Source organism: Mastigoproctus giganteus, chromosome 8 (genome assembly GCF_048544385.1).
Source record: "Mastigoproctus giganteus isolate SK-2022 chromosome 8, ASM4854438v1, whole genome shotgun sequence".
NCBI classification, from domain to species: Eukaryota; Metazoa; Arthropoda; class Arachnida; order Uropygi; family Thelyphonidae; genus Mastigoproctus; species Mastigoproctus giganteus.
Genome location: NC_143582.1, coordinates 224,844,375 through 224,867,148, shown reverse-complemented (window position 1 = coordinate 224,867,148; position 22,774 = coordinate 224,844,375). Strand labels below are relative to the sequence as shown.

Here is a 22,774-nt window from a genome sequence, read left to right as displayed (position 1 = left end):
TGGTTGGTATTATTAATTTTGAATGTAGAGAATCGAGTGAGTGGGGATATAATTTTGACAAGGAAGGTGGATAAATTAGCAAAAGCTGATTTACTAAAAGAAACGATAGGTCTTAGTGGGTGGCCAGGTTTGTGTAACTTGGTTATTCCGAACATGTGAGGCAGAATGTTGTTGCGAATACCTATCTGTTGTAATGTAAAGAGGTTGATTTCTTTGTTCTGTCTGAGTTTTCTGAGAATTGTATCAAGCTTATTTTTAAGTTTTGTAATGTTGTGGTTGCTGTCATTTGTATATGTATCTTGGTCAGCTAAAATTAAGTTTGTATTAATATATTGAATAAAGAATGCATAAATGGATTGTGAAAGTTACTAGAAGGGTGTGGAAAGTAGAAAAATAAGTGTAGTAGATATGTGAAAGAATGTTAATATCCTAAAAGTTATGATGAATTAAGAAAATTATGGGCTGAATTATTTCATCAACTGAAAATCTTTTTTCATCCACTGTAACATTTAATATATATGTGTGTTTGTGTGTGTGTTAAATGTAATATAAAGTCAAAGTTTTAGTTGATGAATAAAAATAAATAAACAAGGTATGACAGATCCACCAAAATGCAAAAAGCAGCAGTAAAGGATGCAAAAAGTATATATAAGTATTTAAGAATAGATAAGTCTGATAAAGTATGCACAGATGGAGGTGAAAAGTACACAACGTGCCAAGGACTAGAAGGGTATGGATAGTAGAAAAAAAGAAGTATTGTAGTTTTGTAAAAGGCGAAAAGAATGTTAATATCCTAAAAGTTATGATTTAATATAATTATGGGCTGAATTGTAAAGCCAATTAGATGTGAGGGAACTGTAAAGTAAAATGATTAATACCAAATGATTAAACAAATAAAATAAAAGGTTGTAAAACTGTCATCAGATATGGGTGAGCAAATTTAGTTATAGGTCAAAAACCGTGATAGCAAAAATGCAAAATCTGATGTCGGCTGAAGTAAATATTGATATGTGGTCAGGTATTTCAACAGGAGACTACACCTTATCACGTATCAGAAACTGCTTTTCTATACTTGTCCATAACAGTGGAAGAGAGGTGAAAAAAAAGACAAAAAACAAAGAATAAAATTAGCACATTCTCTTACAGTATGAAAAAGGTAGTCCGAATGCAGTGTCAATGATATAAAAAAATTTTTAAGGTAAAAATAAAATATAATTAAGTGTTTTCAGAGTGGGGAAAAGGGTTTTTTGAATTATATATAGATTTTTAAGTAAATTTGGAAAAATATATTAGTGTTGGAATTTTATAGAAATTAGACCTATAATAAATTTGCCCACCCATATCTGATAACAGCTTTACCACCTTTTATTTTATTTTATTTGTTTAATCATTTGGTATTAATCATTTTACTTTACAGTTCCCTCACCTCTAATTGGCTTTGCAATTCAGCCCATAATTGTCTTAATTCATCATAACTTTTAGAATACTAACATTCTTTTCGCCTTTTATAAAACTACAATACTTTTGTTTTTCTACTATTGGCACTTTGTGTACTTCACCTCCATCTGTGCAGACTTCATCAGACTTATCTATTCTTATAAACTAATATATATATATTTTATATTTATATATATATAGTAGAAGTAAAATGCAATACCTGAATTATATGTAAAAACTACTGGGGGGGGGAAACAAACTGAAAGTAAAAAGTAAAAATGTCAGGATGAATTAATGCCATCATTTTAGATTAAACATTACATACGCCTGCGAATATAAGTACCATGTTTCTATATTTATATTTTTAACTATATAACCTAATATTAGTGCACAACCATGGCCTGAAAAGGAAACCAAATATCCACCATAACTGGCGAAGCCATACTTAATCTAAAATTAACATAATAACAAATCAAGAGTATCATGATGCCATTACTGCACAAGACTTACATTGAAAGACACATCAACTTGGGGCTAGCGCCTCTCATTATATGCTATCAGTAACAACATGAGCCATCTGTTTCTGCGAGTTATATGCCAGTCACACTTTATTAATACATACCCAATATAGCATATAAAATTGGGTGCTCAATTTCCCAAACAACTGAACTGGCAGGGTGTTCAAGAGCCACCGTAGTTAAAGTGTACCAGGACTGGCATCAAAATAGTCAAACAACGACTCAATGGCAAAACTGCAAAGGTCAGAGCTAAAGGTTGATATAAGAAGTGAGCACCGGGTCCGAATATTCGTACAGGTGAACAGCCGCAGCACTGTTGAAGAGTCGACCACCCAATACAACATGGGGACACCCGGAACAGTATCTGATATGACCATGCATCGCACGCTCGCGCGTATGGTCTATACCAGTAGACGACCCCTACGACATCCTCTCCTAACCAAGGTTCATCGACGTAAAAGACTCGCCTAGTGCAAAGCGCATGCTAGTTGGACGTTAGAAGACTGGAAGACCGTGTATGGTCATGTATGGATTTGGCATCAACAACACGAGGCTGTTGATCCATCATGCATTGTATCAAAAGTGCAGGCCGGTGGAGGCAGTTGTATGGTGTGGGGCATGTTTCAGTGGCCGAAACCTGGTCCCCTGGTGCATGTGGAACAATGTATCACTGGTCTCCGCTATCGTCAACTGTTTGCTAACTGTGTACACCCCGCTGTCTTACACTTTTTCTAGAATGGTGATGGTGTCTTCCAAGATGACAATGCGCCGAGCCATCAGGCATTTGTTGTACAGTAATGGTTTGAGGAACACAGTTCTGACTTCCAGCATATCGATTGGCCTCCAAACTCCACCAACGTCAATCCCATAGAGCACTTGTGGGACACTATGGAAAGGCATATCAGGCGTCTGGATACACCAATCACCTCCATACCTGCATTGCTGACCACGTCACACACAGCTTGGTTGGCCATACCTCCCAAATGCTTCCGAAATCTTGTTGAATCAATGCCATGTCGGATAGCTGCTGTTCTGAGGGCAAAAGGAGGACCTACGAAGTATTATGTAGGTGGTCATAATTCAGTGATCACTCAGTGTATATATAGATATATAAGTTTGTATTAATATATTGAATAAAATATGCATAAATGGACGTGAAAGTTACACAAAGTGCCAGTAACTAGAGGGTGTGGAAAGTAGAAAAAGAAGTGTAGTAAATTTGTGAAAGGTGAAAGAATGTTAATATCCTAAAGGTTAAGATGAATTAATAGAATTATGGGCTGAATTACCAAGCCAATAGAAAGTGGGAGAACTGTAAAGTAAAATTAGTACATCAAAATACTAATAAAATAAAAATAAAAAATGCAAATAAATTGAAAATGAAAATAAAATGATAGTTTTATAGCTGTCATCAGATATGGGGGAAGAAACGTATTTAGAAAATGGTCGAATATAGGTAAGATAAATATGCTTGATCTGATATCAGCTGAGATAAATAAATATTGATACATGATCAGGTATTTCATCAGGGAACTACACCTGACCACATATCAGGAACTGCATTTCTATACTTGTCCATAGTAGTAGAAGAAAAGTTATAAGCCAATAAGCAATGAAAATGAAATTAGCACATTCTAATGCAATATGGACAAGGTAGTCCCAATGCAGTGTAATTTATTTAGGTAAAAATAAGGATCAAGTTAAAATAAATATGGTTAATATAAATATGTAAAATTTAGTGTAGGATTTAATTATGTATTTAAATGATTTAACTAAATTTGGAACAAGCACATGGTATAGGGTGAGGTATTAAATTGACCGGGGTTCGAGCCCGTGACCACCAAATACAGAGGATGTGAAAAGATCAGGGAATGACCACCGCATATCCCCAGAGCAATGTGGCCTTAGTTGCTAATGCTCCTAAAAAACCAAATAACAATAACAAGTATTAAATTGAGTGTGGGGAAAGAAAAAGGGAGTATTTTAAATAAATAAAGATGAAAAATAGCAAAAGAATTAGGATAGTAGGAACATTCGTATTACCCTTGCATGCACTAATAGTTTTACAAATGGGAAGTACAGTAGAAAAAAACAGCAGAAAGATAAAAAGCAAAGAAAAAGTTATTAAATAACACTAAGCTTTCTGGGGTTGTGAAGCCCAACGTTATAGTAAGGGCTCTGGCATTTGTAAACATTAGTATAAAAGGGAGCTAATACCAAATGCTCGTATTAAAATGAAAAATATGTGTGTCGAAACATGCTGGGAAACAAATCTAAAATGAAACTGAATATATTTGTAAAAAGTGAGTCAGATCAGACTCCTGTGCATTGGGCATGGGAAAGTCTTAGATAACCCAGCTGGTGTTGCAGATGTATTGAACAGGTACTACTTTGCATCTGTCTTTACTGACGAAAAACCATGATGAGAAGAAGCTGTGTGAGTGAGGCTGAGCCATATGAAATTAGTGATGTCTTAATTACAGATGGTTGTTTATTAGAAAAACTTTTGAGCATAAAGGCAAGTAAGACTCCTGGAGTTGATGGCATATACTGTGTAGTTTTGAAGGAGAGCACGAGGGAGTGTATTGAACCATTGAGGTTAAATATGAGGGCATCTGGACTCAGGAAGTTCCTTTGGATTGGAGAAGTGCTCTAAGAGTGAAGTTGATAACTACAGACCTGTAAGTCTGACTTCTGTGAGGAAAAATCTTAGAGGCAGTGATAAGAGTGCAATCCAGGGACATATAGATAGATAGATATGGCTTTGTTAAGGTTAAATCATGCTTAACTAACTTAGTAGGCTATTTTGACACAGTGATACTCATGAGCTCGATTTAAGGAATAATTTTGACATAGTTTATTTGGATTTTAGCAAAGCATTTGACTTGGTCCCTCATGAGAGGTTACTGTATAAGTTTGAACAGGTTGGAATTGCTCATAAGTTTCTAAGTTGGATTGCTGCATGGCAGAAGGTAGAATGTTGTGATTAATGGGTATTATTAGTGTAATATCAGAAGTGGGATCCCTCAAGGATCAGTTCTCTGACCACTTGTTTCTCATTTTCATAAATGACATCGACAAAGGGATAGGAAGTGTGATGTCAAAATTTGCAGATGACCTAAAGATTGGCAGAGTTGTTAATGATCAGTGCCAAGCAGGCACTGATCATTAACAACTCCTTCAGGATGACTTGAACATACTTCAGAGTTGGTCAGAGAAGTGGCAGCTATGAATTAATGCTAATAAATGCAAGGTCTTACACTTGGGGAATAGCACCCCACAAATAAATTATACACTTGGTGGTGTTGAATTAAAAACAGTGGGGGAGGAAAGGGATCTGGAAGTTAAAATACAGACAAATATGATGAAGTTTTCTGAACAGTGTAAACAGGCATGTAGGAAAGCCCATAGTGTCCTATCAATTATTTATCAAATGCTATATCTATAAGGCAATTGTAAGACCACATTTGGAATACTGTGTTCAAGTATGAAGATATCATCTGAAAAGACATCGAGCTTCTTTAAAGGGTCCAAAGACAGGCAACTCAAGATTAGTAACTTGGAATACTGTGTTCAAGTATGGAGACTGTGCCTAATGAAAGACATGTATACTTGCATGTACACCAATGCTAGGAGTTTAGTAAATAAATTTGATGAATTTGAGGTATTGCTCAAAACATCAAAGGCAGATATTGTTGGGATATCAGAGACGTGTTGCCACACAGATATAAGGAATGCAGAACTGGAATTTGGGGAGTACAACATCTACAGAAAGGATAGACTGGATAGCAAGGGAGGAGGGGTTATGCTATTAGTTAAGAAATACATAAAATCCAAGGAAGTGAAGCCAGTGGACATCGCTGGACAGTGCAGTGTCGAGTCAGTTTGGTGTGACATAAGCATTGGGAGATAAAAATTGAGAGTAGGAGTGCTCTATAGGCCTAATGACTCTGATGAGTACAATAAGAAACTGTACAGGGAAATAGAGTGGGCCAGTAAATCAGAGTCTTATAATGGGAGATTTTAATTTCCCAGATATTGACTGGAATTTGGGGGCTGGTCACTCACACACTAGCAAGGCTTTTGTGGATTTATTAGATGATTGTTTTCTACATCAGCATGTTCGGGAGGCAACTAGAGGGAGGAATACTCTTGATTTGATTATCAGCAGTGATTCTTCATGCATTAAGAATCTGCAGATAAATGAACCACTAGGTGGCAGTGATCACAGTGTGCTGAAGTGGGATTTACTCAAAGAGGTAACTACCATTAGGGGTAAAGGGAAGGGTTATTGCTTTCGTAGAGGCGACTACGATGGACTGAGACAGTATTTAAATTCTATACAGTGAGACCAACTGATGATGTTACCAACAGCAAATGCAAAATGGGAAGCATTCAAAGAACTTATCTTGGAAGCTACTAGGCTTTACATACCAACTAAGAAATAAGGTTTAGGCCTAAATGGATATCAGATGAACTGATGAGGCATATGGCAGAGAAGAAACATGCATGGGATACATACAAATTAACACATGACACAGAAGCCTATGATAGATACAAGTTGATCTGTAACCAAGCTACAAAGGAGGTTAGGCAGGCGAAGGCAGATTACGAGAAATCTTTGGCAAGGGATGCAAAGAAAAACAGCAAAGAGTTCTTTACTTATGTAAACTCTAGAAGGAAGGGGATGAATCAGATTGGTCCACTTGATATCGATGGGTCAACTGTTGATGATCCTGCTCAGGTAGCTAACAAACTAAATGAATATTTTGCATCGACATTCACACATGAGGAGTTATTTAGCGAGGGGAAAGCCAGAGGTGTATTCAACTCTAGCAGTAAGCTAGAGAATCTTGCAATAACTGAGAGTAAAGTGAGGAGAAATTGTTGAAGATAAACACAAGAAAGGCACCCGGGGTGGATGGGATCTATCCAGTTATATTAAAGGAGGCAGCAGAGGAAGTAAGCAAACCCTTAGCCATAATTATGAGAGCTTCCTTGGACTCAGGGGAGGTGTGCAAACCACAGACTGGAGATGTGCAAATGTGACCCCAATTCACAAAGGAGGATCAAAGGCTGACACAAGTAATTATAGACCTGTGAGTTTAACTTCTGTTCCAGGAAAATTAATGGAGGCACTAGTTAAAGAAGCACTGCAGGATCATTTAGACAAGACTTCAGTTATAGCTTGGACACAGCATGGTTTTGTTAAGGGGAAGTCTTGCCTGACCAATTTGATTGGATAATATGATGCAGTCACAAAGGAACTGGATGCAGGGAATAACTTTGATATTATATACTTGGATCTTAGAAAGGCTTTTGATACTGTTGTACATGGAAGACTGCTGCACAAATTGGAGCAGTGTGACATTGGAGGCAAATTGCTGCTGTGGATAAAGGGGTGGCTGAGGGGGAGAAGACAGAGAGTGGTAATCAATGGACACTGCTCGTTGTGGACTAATGTTATTAGTGGAGTCCCTCAGGGCTCAGTGTTGGGTCCATTATTGTTTTCTGTATTCATAAATGATATTGATGATGGTATATCAAGCTTAATGTCCAAGTTTGCAGACGATACAAAGGTAGGCAGGGTTGTCAAGGACACTACTGACACTATGCTGCTGCAACAGGATCTGGAAAGGTTGAGCAGATGGGCTGAGAGGTGGCAAATGAAGTTTAACATTGACAAATGTAAAGTACTACACATGGGGAAATAGCAACCCCAGAACAACGTATCAACTCTGTGGTACTACACAGTGGTAGAGAATGAAAGGGACCTGGGGGGTGGTTGTGCAGGCAGATATGAAGTCTTTGAGCAGTGCAGATGGGCTGCAAGAGTAGCTCATGGTGTATTGTCAATGATATATAGGAATTTTTCTAGCAGGGATAAGGAGGTGATTATTCCCTTGTATAAGGCAATGGTCAGGCCACACCTAGAGTACTGTATACAGGTCTGGAGGCCTCATTTCAAGAAGGATGTAGAGCTGCTGGAACGAGTACAGAGAAGGGCAACAAGATTAGTGAACGGAACAAAGGGGTGCTCTTACGAAGAAAGGCTTAAGTTTTGCAAATTACAGTGTCTGAAGACTAGGCACCAGCGAGGTGATCTGATAGAGGTGTATAAAGCTTTGAATGGTTTGAGCATGCTCAATGCTGATGGGATTCTTCCTCTTGCTCAGAATAATCACCTGAGAGGGCATAAATTCAAATTGAGGAAAGACAGATGTAGGATAGACGTGAGGAAATTTGCCTTTAGTCAGCGGGTGGTTAGTCGGTGGAACAGACTTCCATTCCTTGTCGTGGAAGTTGATAGCCTAAATAAGTTTAAGGCTCAGCTGGACAGGTATTTTGAACGAACAGAGGGGTGAAGTAGTGGAGTTTTTTTTTTGGCTGACGCTGCATAAGCTTGCTTTCTTGCATCAAATGCCTCTACTAATGCTAATGCTAACATCATGCTTCTTGAAAGGGTCCATAAACGGGGAACGTGCCTAGTAATTGCATGAAGTTTTATTTTAGCCAGTGAGTTATAAATTATTGGAATAAGTTACCTACGTGGGTGGTTGAGGCAGACAATTTAGAAAAATTCAAAGATCAGCTGGTTAGTTATGTACAGGAGGGGGGAATGCATAGATTGTGTATTTCCTTTTCTTTTATTATTTATTTTATTTTATTTTATTATTATTATTATTATTATTCTAATTTTTTTTTTTTTTTTTTGCTGGTGCTGCAAGACTGTATAAGGAAAGACTCTGATTATGTGAGCTACATAGCCTGGCAACCAGGAACCTGAGAGGTGACCTGATTGAGGTTTATAAGGCTCTGACAGGGATTAGCAAAATTAATGAATGTGGAATTCTTACTGTTATAAAGAATTCCAAAACTATGGGCATAAATTCAAATTACAGGGGTTTAGATTAGATTGTAGAAATGTTTCTTTTAGCCAGAGAATCATTGATTGCTGGAAGAAGTTGCCCTTGCAGTAGGTTGAAGTTTGACAGTTTGAATAAATTCAAAGGTAAACTGGATATTTACTTATGTGAGGAGGAAAGCATATAATTTGTATTTTCTTATCTACTTTTTTTTTTTTCTTTTTGCTAGTGCAGCAAAAGCCTGTGGCTTCCTTTCACTATATTTCGAATAGTATTACTATCATTTTATTTCAATATTTTTATGTTTCTGCTTTTTACCATTTGGATTGTGATTTACATTAGAAATAAAGGTACATATCAATTTCTACAACAGGTGGAAGTTTGTTCCAGCAATCAACCACCCACTGTTTGCACATCTCTTTTGCAATTGTCCTTCCTCAATTTGAATTTGTGCCCCCTCGTCTGTGGTCTGAGGAAGAATCCCATCAGCATTGAGCTTGCTCAATCCATTCAAAGCCTTAAACACCTCAATCAGATCGCCTCGCAGGTGCCCATCTCCACACATTGAAATTTGCAGAGCTTATACCTTTCGTGATAAGAAAATACCCCTTTGTTCCCCTCACCAATCTCATTTCCCTTCTCGGTACTCATTCCACCAGCTTTACATCCTTCCTAAATGAAGCCTCCAGACCTATAAGCAGTACTTAAGATGTGGCCTGACCATTGCCTTATACAATGGTAAAATCACCTCCTTATCCCTGCTACCAAAATTCCTGTGTATCATTGACAAAACACCAATGAGCTGGCCTAGAATTCTGTCTGCATTGCCCAGAGAACCTTATATCTGACTGCACAATTACTTCCAGTTCTTTTTTATATTCCACTACCCTGAGTGTAGTACAACACAATTGGTAAATTGCTCTGGGTTACTGTTACCTTTATGCAGTAATTTGCATTTGTCAATGTCAAATTTCAATTGCCATTTCTTCCCATTTGGAATTTTCTGATGGTAACATCATCAGTTGGTCCTACTGTATAGAATTTAAAAATTGTCTGAGATCACTGTAATCACCTTAATGAAAACAAAAACTCTTCCATTTTTCTCTGGTGTTAGTTACATCTCTAAGTAAATTCCAAATCACTACACTGTGATCACTGTTACCTAGTAGTTCTTTTATCTTCAGATTCTTAATGCATGAATAATCACTGCCGATAATCAGATCAAAAGTATTACTCTCTCTTGTGGCCTCTCTAACATGCTGCTGTAGAAACAATCATCCAGTGAATCCACAAAAGTATTACTAGTGTGTGAATATCCGACCCACAAGTTCCAGTCAATATCTGGAAAGTTAAAATCCCCCCATTATAAGACATTCTAATTACTGGCCCATTCTGTTTCTTGGTACATTTGTTCATTGTACATACCAGAGTTATTATGCTTATAACAAATTCATACTCTCAATAATGCATTCCCGTTGCTTATGTCACACCAAACTGCTTTAAAATTGCACCGGCAACCCACATCAACTGGATGCACTGCCTTAGATTTTGTGCTTCTTAACTAAGAGCATTTGCAGATCTGCTCTTAATGTCATTAATGCCAATGGGTACAACAATATCACCTTTTGTGTCTTTAAAGATGATATCTGCTCCACAACATCAATTTTTGCCCTTGGCAGCAGGCCATGCAAATGTACTTGGGGTCCTGGATGCAAAAGGTATTGGGGGCCTTGTTTATTTATGTTGAAACTTTGATGGCTTTCTAGATTGGGGGCCCTGGTGCGGCTCATCCAATGCATCCACCATTTGCATGGCCCTGCTTTGCAGACACTCTGATCCTATTCCACCTATTTTTGCACAATATATTTCCTGTTTCCCTGACAATAGAGCCACCAACAATAACTAGCTCTTGTGGGAAAGTGGAAGGTGAGCTAACCATAGGGAGTTACATTACCATGGATTGAATTTTAAGGTAGTTGTGCATAAGTTCAGTAAACAATCATTAATGCAAAAATACTCTTGGAATGTTGTTGTTCCCAATGTTCATGAACTATAGAACAGTGACAAAAAGTGCCATGGAGTGATAACTCCCAATACACAATGTTTTTTTTTTCCATTGGAAGTAGGCGCCTCCGTAGCCAGGTGGGAAGGAGCAGCAGTGCATAGCACACGCTTCTTGATTAGACCGGGGTTCGAGCCCATCACCACCAAATACGGAGGATGCGGAAAGGTCAAGAAATGACCACCGCATATCCCCAGAGCAATATGGCCTTAGCTGCTAATGCTCCTAAAAACCAAATAACAACAACAACAACCATTGGAAGTACTTGAGTGTGGTGATTGCCAGGAGAGCACTTCCTATCAGAGTGCCGTCTGGACTGCGTAGCTTGCTCAAAGCCTATTCAATCCCATTGAACATCTGTCTGACAAATTGGAATGCAAATTAGATATGCCAGAACAGCCCTCTTCCAAAATGATGATGGCAGCTGGTTTGTATTGGGTTTTAGGCAGGATGGAGGCAAATTCTAGGTGCTGCCTACCAGAAGTAGATAAAAAGTATACCCAGGAAGATTGAAGTTGATATACACACCAATGGTGGCCCTTTTATGTATTAGATTTTTGACTGTGTATGTCCAAATACTTTTGATCATGTAATGTATATATACCCTGATATATATATGGTAATATGTCAGAGTGGCCTCTTACAGATTTTGTGTCCAGTATGTAACTCATAACTGTTATAATGAAAAGAATTTTTTTCATTTTGTTCATTTGCAAATCCATATATATAAAATGCATAGTTTTAAATATAGAACTTCATTTAGAATTTATACAGTTTATGTAATTTTAACATTAAATTTATTTAATGTTTATGTAATTTCAGTGTCATCCAAAAGTTATTCTCACTATGCCACAAATAATCAGATGGCTCAGTAGCTCCGACATTAGTATCCAGGTACAAGTTCTTAAATTACTTTGTGCGATAATTAAATCACAATTTGAAGAAAATATTATTGTGAAGATTATTTCAGATAAATCATATTCAAGAAATGGAAATGAAGCTGACTTACCACTGCCCATTAGGGATTTCAGGATTATTTTTACTTGTCTCCTGAACAATCTAGTTAAGGTTAGTATTTATTTCATGCTTTTGTTTTTACTTTAAAAAATAGTACAACATTGCCCATTTAATATATGGTCTAGACCAAGGGTCCGCAAACTACAGTCCGCGAAAGAATTTTATCCGGCCTGCGGCTAATCATAAAAATTAATGTTTATATTAAATCACAATAAAATTTATAAAAAGCACATTTTACAGATTATTTTAACATTCATCCGTTGAAGAATAGTGTCGTCAGCTTAGTCTGTTAGATATTAATTCTGTTATTTCCACTCAAAGCTATTCTTTGAAACATCTCCATTAATCTTGACCTTGTCATTAAATAGCATAATTAAATATGCTTTAGAGACAGTAATTAGGGATTTCCTAATCCCTTGCCAGCCTACAAACCAACCCTGATGTCCAGAGTATGGGAGCAAAGGTCACCCTAGGTGTCCACTACACAATAATCCCAGATCCAGGATAAAACCTGGCACCAGCAGCATGGCCTGATGATTGGTATCAGTAAGATCTAGAACCAACCAGCCTGCACATTAACACTGATGTTCAAAGAATGGGAGCAAAAGTCACACCCCTGGAACAAGAACCCCAGATCCAGGATAAAAATATGACACTATCCTATGGAGTTAATTCCTCTGCTATAAATTAACTGCTGGCAGCCTGTATGCACATAAAATGTCTGGTAGCATCAGCAGATATGAATTTAATCTCTTTGTATTTGCCTTAGATTTTCAATTTTCTATTGTAACAGCTATCCAAAACTTAATACTTTAGAATCGTAATTTGCAAATTGTAATATCAGTAAATTGCAGTTGTATTATTGGTAATTGTAACTGTAATATTGTAAAATATTAAAATTTATAGTCCTTTCTGTTTTCCCCACAGCATGGTCTGATGATGGGTATTGGTAAGATACCTGAAACGTCACATTATTATACTATATTATAATTAATAATATAGTTTTTATATTATAATATAAAACTATAAGCTTTATATTATAATAATGTAGTTTATTAGGCAAACAGCCTAATAAACTATATTATTAATTTCATGTGATATAAGAGTGATATGAATATAATAATAACTTTATGTTAAAATATTCCATAAAATTTTAAGACACTTTAGTGCTTACTTACTTCAATATTCACAAGTATTTATTTTTATTCCAGTGACTCACCCCCATAAAATTCATGTCAAAGTTGATGTCGAGAAAAAGAAAAGTTGATGCTGAGGTCGCATTTTTAATGAGTAGTGGCCAATTAATTACTTTTTTGCACTGCTCAATGATACTTGCACATGTCTTATTTGCAATGAAACCTTGTCTGTGTTCAACGAATATAATGTGAAATGTCACTGCACCACAAAACATGCCTCAAATTATGATAAATTTCAAGGAGCTTTGTGGCAGAAAAAACTCCAAGAACTATCCCAAACTTTTCAAAGTCAACAACAGAAGATTAGAACTTTTACTCATCAAAATTTATCTGCAGTTAGAGCTAGTTTTCAAGCCTCCCAAACCATTGCCAAAGAAGGAAGGGCCTTTACTGATGGAGAATTTGTAAAATGAATTTGTTTGGCAATTGCAGAAGAAGTATGTCCTGAGAAAGTAAAGAATTTTTCATCTATAAGTTTATCTTCATCAACTGTAACAAGAAGAATTGAAGATTTAGGAGCCGACGTTAAAAATCAACTCATAGAAAAAGTTTCAGAATTCATGCACTTTTCAGTAGAAATTGATGAGAGTGAAGATACAAACCTACAGTTCAATTACTAATTTATATCTGACGTGTAAATCAAAATTTTTTAGTAACTGAAGAGATAGTTGCATTAAAAATTTTGAAAGATACAACAAGAGGTGAAAATATATTTTTGAGCATGTCAGAAGCGATTTACCTCCTCAAATTGAATTGGGATTTGCTATCAGCAGTTATGACGAATGGCGCTAAAAATGTGGTGTTACTAAAATTGGGTTCATGGGTCAGCTTCATAAATATATTTACAATAAAAATATTAAAATCCCAATGCAATTTCATTGTATAATTCACCAGCAGTCTTTGTGCAGAAAATTTTTGGGTGTAGATTCAGTCATGTCAACTGTAATATCAACAGTAAATTTTAATTGCAAGACTGGTCTGAATCATTGGCAATTCAAAAATTTTCTTCAGACTATTGAGGCTAAATACAGTGATTTGTTGTACTACACTGAAGTTAGATGGTTGAGTTGTGGTAACATGTTGAAGCGATTTTTTGAACTTGGGATCGAAATAGATCTGTTTATGAACGAAAAATTTAAACCCATTCTGGAACTGTTAGATCTCAAATGGTTGTGAACACCTGAATTTTCTTAATATGAAACTCCCAGGACGAGACAAACTTATCAATGAATCGTATCATAATGTCAAAGCATTTGAAACAAAACCGGAATTATTTAAGTCCACTACTTCAGAATAATTTTTCATATTTTCCATTTTTCAATAATTTATCTGAAAATATGCCTAGTTATAATTTTTCTACTGAAAATTTTGTTCAAAATGTTAGTTTGGTGTGGGAAAATTTTGTGGATAAATTTTAAAAATAATTCAAAGGTGTTTGAACTTTTTCAAAATCTGTTTGAAGTACCTGTGTTATATGTTAATATAGTGATGAGAATTTACAATTAGAGTTGTAATTGTAAAATAAAAATAAAATATGTAAAATCAAAAATACGACCACGTCTAACTGACCCGCATTTACTTGACTTTTTAAGAACTGAAACTAGTACTTTAAAACCCAATATTATGAAACTTAGTCACATCTCTACAACCACATTCATTGCATTAATTATAATTTTGTTGTATTACTAGCTGTATTTTTGTGATTAGTACAATAAATAAATAATAATTAATTTTGTTGTTTTACTGACTGTATTTTTGTGATTAGTACAATAAATAAGTAATAATTAAAATTTGATATAAACAAACTGGTATATTTTATATCACATATCCATCGATTTATTTTTGAATCTGTAGATATAGGTAGGTATAAAATTTATTTCTCAGCATAACATTAAAGTTAGGCAGAGAATGTAGTTTTCAGTAATTAGGAATTTTTTCCAACCCACCAAATATTCCAAAAATTCATATATGGCCTGCTTCTCTAAAAGTTTGGGGACCCCTGGTCTAGACCAATAACAGTGAACAAATGTCTATCAGCCACTATATGTGGCTAATAGATCATAAAATGCAATAACAAACTTTTCATTAGAAACTTTCAAGTATTGTTTGTCTTTTTTTTGTTTTTAACTTCAGCTACATTTTGTCTTATCTACAAGGTATGGTTCGATATTAGAGGTGTACATTGCACTCCAAGGAAAAGGCAACCTACTTGCTATGCCATATGTACCACTCATGAGCTTAAACATTAAGACCACCCCTGGATGCATCCCACAGCACCTAGGAGTGATGTTGCCCACTGGCACAGCATATATAGTGATAGCACAGTAGCCTGTCAGTTTTTCAGTATGAAGCCCATACAATGGGAAAAGGAAAGAACCTGGGAGAGTTTGAACAGGGAATGATTTGTGGTGCTAAGAAGGCAGGACCAGCATCTGAGCAACTACATGCATTGTTGGCTGTTTGAGGATGGCCTTATATTTTAATATAGTGTTGATTGTCAAGCAGCACTGGAGTCCCCCCCCCCAATTCTGTGTTTATATACTCTGTAAAGGCTAGAGATAGTGAGTTTTAGCATTGGTCTGCATAGTGCAGTGAGTGTTGGATTGTGTTGGTCTGTTTTTGCTCTAGCCATTTAGCTTCTGAGCCCTTAGTGGGGCCCCCACATTGTTCATCTGCCCCAGGGAGGCAGACCAGGTGTAGTAAGGAATGCAAAGGGCTGTGAACCATGGAAAACAATTGAGCTTGCCAAGAAGAGGCCCCCAGGAGGGGGGAAAACAAAAAAAAAAAAACCTGTAGATAGTGGAAAAACGGAGCAGGGGAGATAGATGAGAGGAACAGATGAAAATAAAAAAATAGATATTAAAGGGATAGAAGGATGCCCACCTGCTGGGAATGTTAAGAGCAGGAAAAGATTTGTGGTGGTAGAGTCCACCAGGCAAAAAGGTTGGGATGGAGGTGGGGAAGGGCGACAAGAATTGTAGGGGATTGAACTCATAGGGGGCCAGTGTCAGCAAATCCCATGTCATACCTCAGAAGAAGGGACATGATGTTAGCAGTGTGTGTGGGGGGGGGTTTACTAGTAGGTTGCCCCATTGCAATCTAATTTGGGGGAGGGGAGGCTGTTAGAACAACACACACTCTGCTTGCTCTTAACCCAATAGGCAATCTGTTCATGTGCCCATGTTGAATGATTGTCATCATCTCTGCCTGCAGTGCTATGTCCAGGAGCACTGTTCCTGGACATTGGACAACTGGAAAAGTCCATCCTTTGGTCTGATGAATCAAGGTTTCAGCTGCATTATGCTGATAGGTGGGTGTGTATTTAGTGACAAGCAGGTAAATAGCTGCAACCAGACTGCATGGTTGGACAAAAAACAAACTTGACAGCAGTGGTATCATTTTTTGGCGATGTTTTCAAGGACATCACTGAGTCCCTTCATCCTCATTGAACATACAGCAGATTCTCGATTTACCAACAAAAAACAACAATCAGAAATCATAAAATTCAAGTAATAACTAGAATAGGTATAAACAGATGTTTTTAAAGTCTGAAATAAGCGACAAGAAGCACTGTTATATATGTCGTCATTTGGAGATGATGTACCTATTATCTTGCAACCCCTGCTGTCTTCACACCCACTGCTCAAAAAAAAAAAAAAAAATAGAAGAAATGTTTAGTTTGTTTTAATGCATTGCGTCGATTCTCATGTTCTGCTGCACTGCAAAAACACAAATTTTGTTTCGTTATTTATGTCAGGGATGTAAATTTTTTTATATTAAATATTATTTTTTGTTTAGAAATCGCAAAAATGATGGGTAAATGCAAAAGAGTTGCACTTTCAGTTAAACAAAAACTTGAAATTATTCGAAAGTTTGAAAACGGTGCATCCATTAAATCTTTAAAGAACCATTATAATGTTGGTGACCAAACCATACAGTGACATTGTAAAAAATAAAGGGAAGCTATTAGATTTAAATTGGACATTGTAAAAAATAAAGGGAAGCATCGTATTGGACACGCGAGTAGTGTGTGGTAAGTTTTTTCGTTTATCTATCGGCATATTTTTTATGTAGGTTGCTGAACATTTTTCGATACAGTAAGTCCCCGACTTACGCAACTTGGGACTTATATAAATTATTTTTCACTGAATTTTTTTTTTTTTTTTTTTTAGGATTGTAAAATTTAAAACAAAAAAAAAAAAATAATAATAAGCAATCAATAACGACGATCAAGGCACGCACAAATTGCACAAGTGAGATGCTGGAGTGACAAGCAAAACAATAGGAAAGAAAAGAAGATTCTTAAAATTTATTTATTTATTGTTTTTATATGATTGAAGATTTCAGTGAAGGGGACACACACATTTCACCATAATAACGTAAAAACTCCAGAATTCCAGCTATCGGTATTATCGCAAATGCAATAAGATCAAGTTTACTACCTGTTTATAATTAGATGCACTAACAGAAAAGCCCAGTAAATCACTAAACCTTGAGTCAGTCACTGTACTAATTGGTCAGAAAGATGCCACTTTATATCTAGCTGGCTTTCCTATTGCCTGATTTACAGGATGTATCAGAAGTTTGGACCCATAAAAATATGTACAAGAATTTAGTTGCTAAAACACTTCAGAAAAGAAGTGGAGCACTATTTCTACACAGGTATCGAAATAGTTTGAGTAAATAACATTACTCTTTGTTAAACACCGCTTAGAGTCTGCAAAGGTGGCTGTGTTTATTCATGAGTCAGCCTAAAATAACTAATATCCTTTTTTAATCAAATAATATAATTTGATTAAAAAGGATATTAATTACTTTAGGTTACTTAAAATATCATTAACAAATGACTATCATTTGTTAATGAATATCAAACCATTGTTCATTAAAAACTTAAATACACCTATGGGACTAGTTTTAGACCTATTTCAGTCACTCATCAGATAATGAAGGATGCCATGTGGTACTTAAAATTTGCAACTGAAACTTCCATTCACCTATTTTTAATTGAAACCAATTAAAAATAGATGAACAGCAAGCAAAATGAAAATATGTAGGACCAGTCATGTAGAAACCTTTCAGTCAAAGTCAGTGGTGAGCTATAGTGGGCTCGCGAAAGTCCATTGTTATTATTTTTTAAAAATTTGCGAGCCCATTGTTGAAATGATCATTTATTTTACAAATGAAATCCTGAATTCAATTATTGAGTATACAGAGCCGACACTATGGTGGGGCCCCATCCCCACCATTTTAATGATGTAATAGACCAGTTATGTGTTTTAAAATTGCTTCATTTTGATTTAATTACAGTCGGACCTCTGTTTAACGAACTTCTTTATAGTGAATTTATTAAATTGCCCTTGGTAATTACATTTAAAATAGTTTCTGTAGAATGAAGAAAATTTCCATATAACAAATGGATTATGAAAGACTTTACTTTGTATGTATTGTTCCGAATTAAGGGTTAAAGGGATTAAAAAAAAAGGTAAAGTGCAGCCATTATCAACCCACTGCAGGATGGAAGCCTCCTCAACAATTCATGCTGAGGGAAATGGACCTTAATCTGCCACGCTGGTCCAGTGCGGGTTGGCAGATCGACCGTATTCAGCAGTCAGGGGCATGAACCCCGGTCTACTCAAAGAGCATGTGCTACTGCACTCCCGCTCCTGACAACTCGGCTACGGAGGCCTTCTTAAAGGGATTACCGTTCTGTAATTTTAGTGGCATAAAACCAGTGCAGCCACCTATCCCACCTACTAATAAGTTGTGCTAGTCAATATGCTTTCCTCAGAAGATTGAGGCATATTCATGACACAGATAATAGCCTCTGGTCAACCTGTGGTGTGGTTCCCTTTCTCTTGAAAGCAGTCATCTGTTTCTCGGAGAAATGAGTGATCCATGCCTTTCAGTAAATCTCTCCTGTCTAAGTTTACATGGTCACTGTTGCTGAATATCTCGAGTGATTCCAACAGTTTGGTCAGTATTCAAAGAACTAGTGACAGTAGCGACACCGAAGGGGTAGGGGAGTGAGGGCAACTAAGATATTAAATAAACTTTCCGAAGATGAAATGTTGGCAGATTTTGAAACTGCGTCGAGTCTTTCACTGTGAAGAAAATGTTCCAAAACATTATGGCATACAGGCAATAATTAAAAAAAAAAAAAAAAAAACTCTATGCATTATATTAACTACCAAAAATAACATTGATTGAGGATAATTGATAAAGAACTTGAAGTGGAAATGATAAAGGACCAGTTATGTGTTCAGGCCCAGATGGGCAGCTTATGGCTTGCGGACGACAGTTGTGGTTTGGAGGAATTATCCCACTTTGTGCAACCATTTTGAATCAGAAATTAAATATATGGGATCATTAAACTGACTTTTAAATCTGGAATTTCTTAATGATTTAGCACTAATGATTGACACCTGCAGGAGCTCTCTTACCTTCCAGAAGCTTTACAAAGTCACAGCATTACTATAGTAAAGGTATATAAATTAATTATTCTAACTATCAATGCCATTGCTAATTTTAAAAATTCTGAAGCTAAAGTTGAGAGCATGTTGAAGTTGAAAGAATTTGGAGGAATCAAAATCGAAAGTAAGAATACATTTAAAAAATTAACTTGTGACAAGTTATTAAACTGCATTGGTTTTTCCTTAAAGGATTGAAAATTTATTAATGCAACAGAGTAATTTTAAATTAAATAAAGAAAATAATGATATCATTGAGGATGAGGAATTGAAAGAAATTTTAAACATATGTTACCCGAAATTGTGGAATATGGAAGAACTTTCATCTCCATGGCATGAAAAACGAATAAGAATTTTAAGTTTTCTAATAAAATATGAAATAAAAATTAATGATTTTAGAGATTTTGTCAAAGACAGTTTATCTTTAAAATCGAGTGAAGTTCCCTTTTCAATTAAAAAAGCCAGGAATATCCTTGAAACCATTGTGATTAGAAGTGCTGAAACTGAGCGAGCTTTCATCGTAATGAATAATATTGTAACAACAAAAATAACATCTTTGACAATTAAACATGTTGCAGATACAATGACCATACATCTAATTTCGCCGACCGGGCTAGCCGGGTGGGTAAAGTGCCTGCCTGCAACCCAAAGGTCGCGGGTTCAAATCCCGCCTTGGGCTTGGATCAAAAACCTTGGGAGGTGCATTATGGCCACAGAAGCCGATGCGCCAACAACTACCAAAAAAAATAAAAAAATAAAAATAATAAAAACATCTAATTTCTATATGGAAAACCATTGCTTCGATTTGATCCAGATCGTTACGTCATATCTTTCCTTCGTGATTATCGCTCAGCTATTGAGTAAAGCAGATCAACAACAAATATTAATAAAGGAGCGAATTCTATGTGGCAAAATTTATAAATAAATTTTTCTCGAATATTTGTGTAATAATTTTTTTAATATAATCTGTGATTTTTGTGTACCTTTTCTAGAACAGTTTGTTTTTTATGTAATATTTGTTTTTATATTCTAGAATGCTTTTTGTGATAATTTATTTTTTGTGATATGGGAATATTTATGTTATTATTTGTGATATGGGAATATTTATGTTATTATTTGTGATATGGGAATATTTATGTTATTCTTTATTAACAATATTAAGATTTTATCATGAAAACAATGTATGCATTATATTTCCCTAGTTGTAAAAAAAAGAATAAAAAAGGCGGGTCTCTGCTGAGCATGTGCAGTAGATGGTTTTATATGAAACATCCTTCACATTTCTTTTAGATATTTTGATTTATATATATTGATTACGAAATAAGAGCTTTTGTATTGTAAATATTTTATTGATCATTCACAAATTTTCATAATTTCTGGAAGACGAGATATAATGGATTTATGATAACTAAAGTAAGGGGCGTATACTTGCTACTGCAACTTACCTAAATGTCTCTGAAAACAGCATAAATTGAGTTTGTTGTTGTTATTTGTTTTTTAGGAGCATTAGCAGCTAAGGCCATATTGCTCCCGGGATATGCGGTGGTCATTCCCTGACCTTTCCGCATCCTCCGTATTTGGTGCTTGAACATGGGCTTGAACCCCGGTCTAATCAAGAAGCATGTGCTATGCACTGCTGCTCCTGTCCACCTGGCTATGGAGGCACCATCAATTGAGGTACCCGATCTTTTAGTTGAAATGACAAACACAGCTGTTTGGGGCACCTAACAATGGAATGGAATGAAAATGCAAGACAAAAAAATGTAATGAAAATGCGAGACAAGAAATCATTGACAAATCTTTGTATTGTTGCAGTCATATCACAAATACTTGCAGTCATACTTACTGCAGTATTAACTGCAGGAAGATGGGTTCATCCAATGAACCCTCCATTTGCACAGCCCTGTTGAGAACTACACTGAAGATTAAGAATCCTTTGCTATTCAAAAGATTCGTTTTTATAGTACTGGTTAGCTGTAGAAACACAGTAAAACTTTGATGCAGTTTTACTGTGTTTCTATCATTTCATTATGTAACATTATACATAAAACATAAATAAAAAATTTAATAAAAATCTGCATTCTTTGCTGCTTTATAAGCTTCTAAAGATTTGGATGTGAAAATCTGCCAACACAACTACTTAAATTATATTTTTTTTATAGCTATAGTGTTCTGCTAATGAATGGATGAACAGAAAAAGAAAATTAATGACAAATGTTCATAATTACATATTACCACCATGTTTCAGTTATTGTATATAATGTTTGATTAAATAAATTATCTTATTGTGTTCTCTTCCTTTTATAGAAATGTATCAGTTTGGAAAATGAGAGTATAGGATGCATGCAGTTAATGCTAGCCTTTCTTCACAAAAGGTGTCCTGTCTTAGGTAGATATCATGCTTATTTTTTTTCACTTCCAGAAAGCTATTTTAATCATTCCTGCATAAAAAATGACTCAGCTTAGATTATAAACATTTTTTGTTGATACATATTGATACATTAGTTATATAGAAATTTATAGTTTTCTAAACCTCAAGCTGGAAACCCCCTTTTATATTTTAACAATTATCAGATTAAGAAGCTATACTTTATATCATGATAATAGGTATAATAGTAGAGATTCTTAAACTGGCTCCAAAGTGGTTGCTTTCGTAAAGGTGACTACAGTGGTCTGAGACAATATTTAAATTCTATACAGTGGGACCAACTGATGATGTTACTAAAAGCAAATTCAAAATGGGAGGCATTCAAAGAACTTATTTTAGAAGCTACTAGGCTTTACATACCAACTAAGAAATATTGTTCAAGGTTTAGGCCTAATGGATGTCAGATGAACTAATAAGACATGTGGCAGAGAATAAAAATGCGTGGGATATATATGTATCAATTAATGGGTGACATGGAAGCCTATGATAGATATAAGCTGGTCTGTAACCAAGTCACAAAGGAGATTAGGCAGGCAAAGGCCGATTATGAGAAATCTTTGGCAAAGGATGCAAAGAAAAACAGCAAAGAGTTCTTTACCTATGTAAACTCTAGAACGAAAGGGATGAATCAGATTGGTCCACTTTATATTGATGGTACAACTGTTGATGACCCTGCTCAGGTGGCTAATAAACTAAATGAGTATTTTGAATCTACATTCACACATGAGAAGTTATTCAGGGAGAGGAATGCCAGAGGTGAATTAAACTCTAGCAGTGAGCTAG

At 35.7% G+C, this 22,774-nt stretch overlaps 1 protein-coding gene across 1 annotated transcript in view; it reads left to right on the top strand.

The window, feature by feature from the left end:
• Positions 1 to 22,774, top strand: part of LOC150082373 (meiosis inhibitor protein 1-like) — a 183,615-nt gene that overhangs the window by 140,896 nt on the left and 19,945 nt on the right. The window contains exons 13-14 of the mRNA XM_090380496.1: positions 11,706 to 11,951; positions 21,871 to 21,952. Coding sequence (XP_090236622.1) covers positions 11,706 to 11,951; positions 21,871 to 21,952 — 328 coding nt within the window. The remainder of the gene's footprint in view (positions 1 to 11,705; positions 11,952 to 21,870; positions 21,953 to 22,774) is intronic.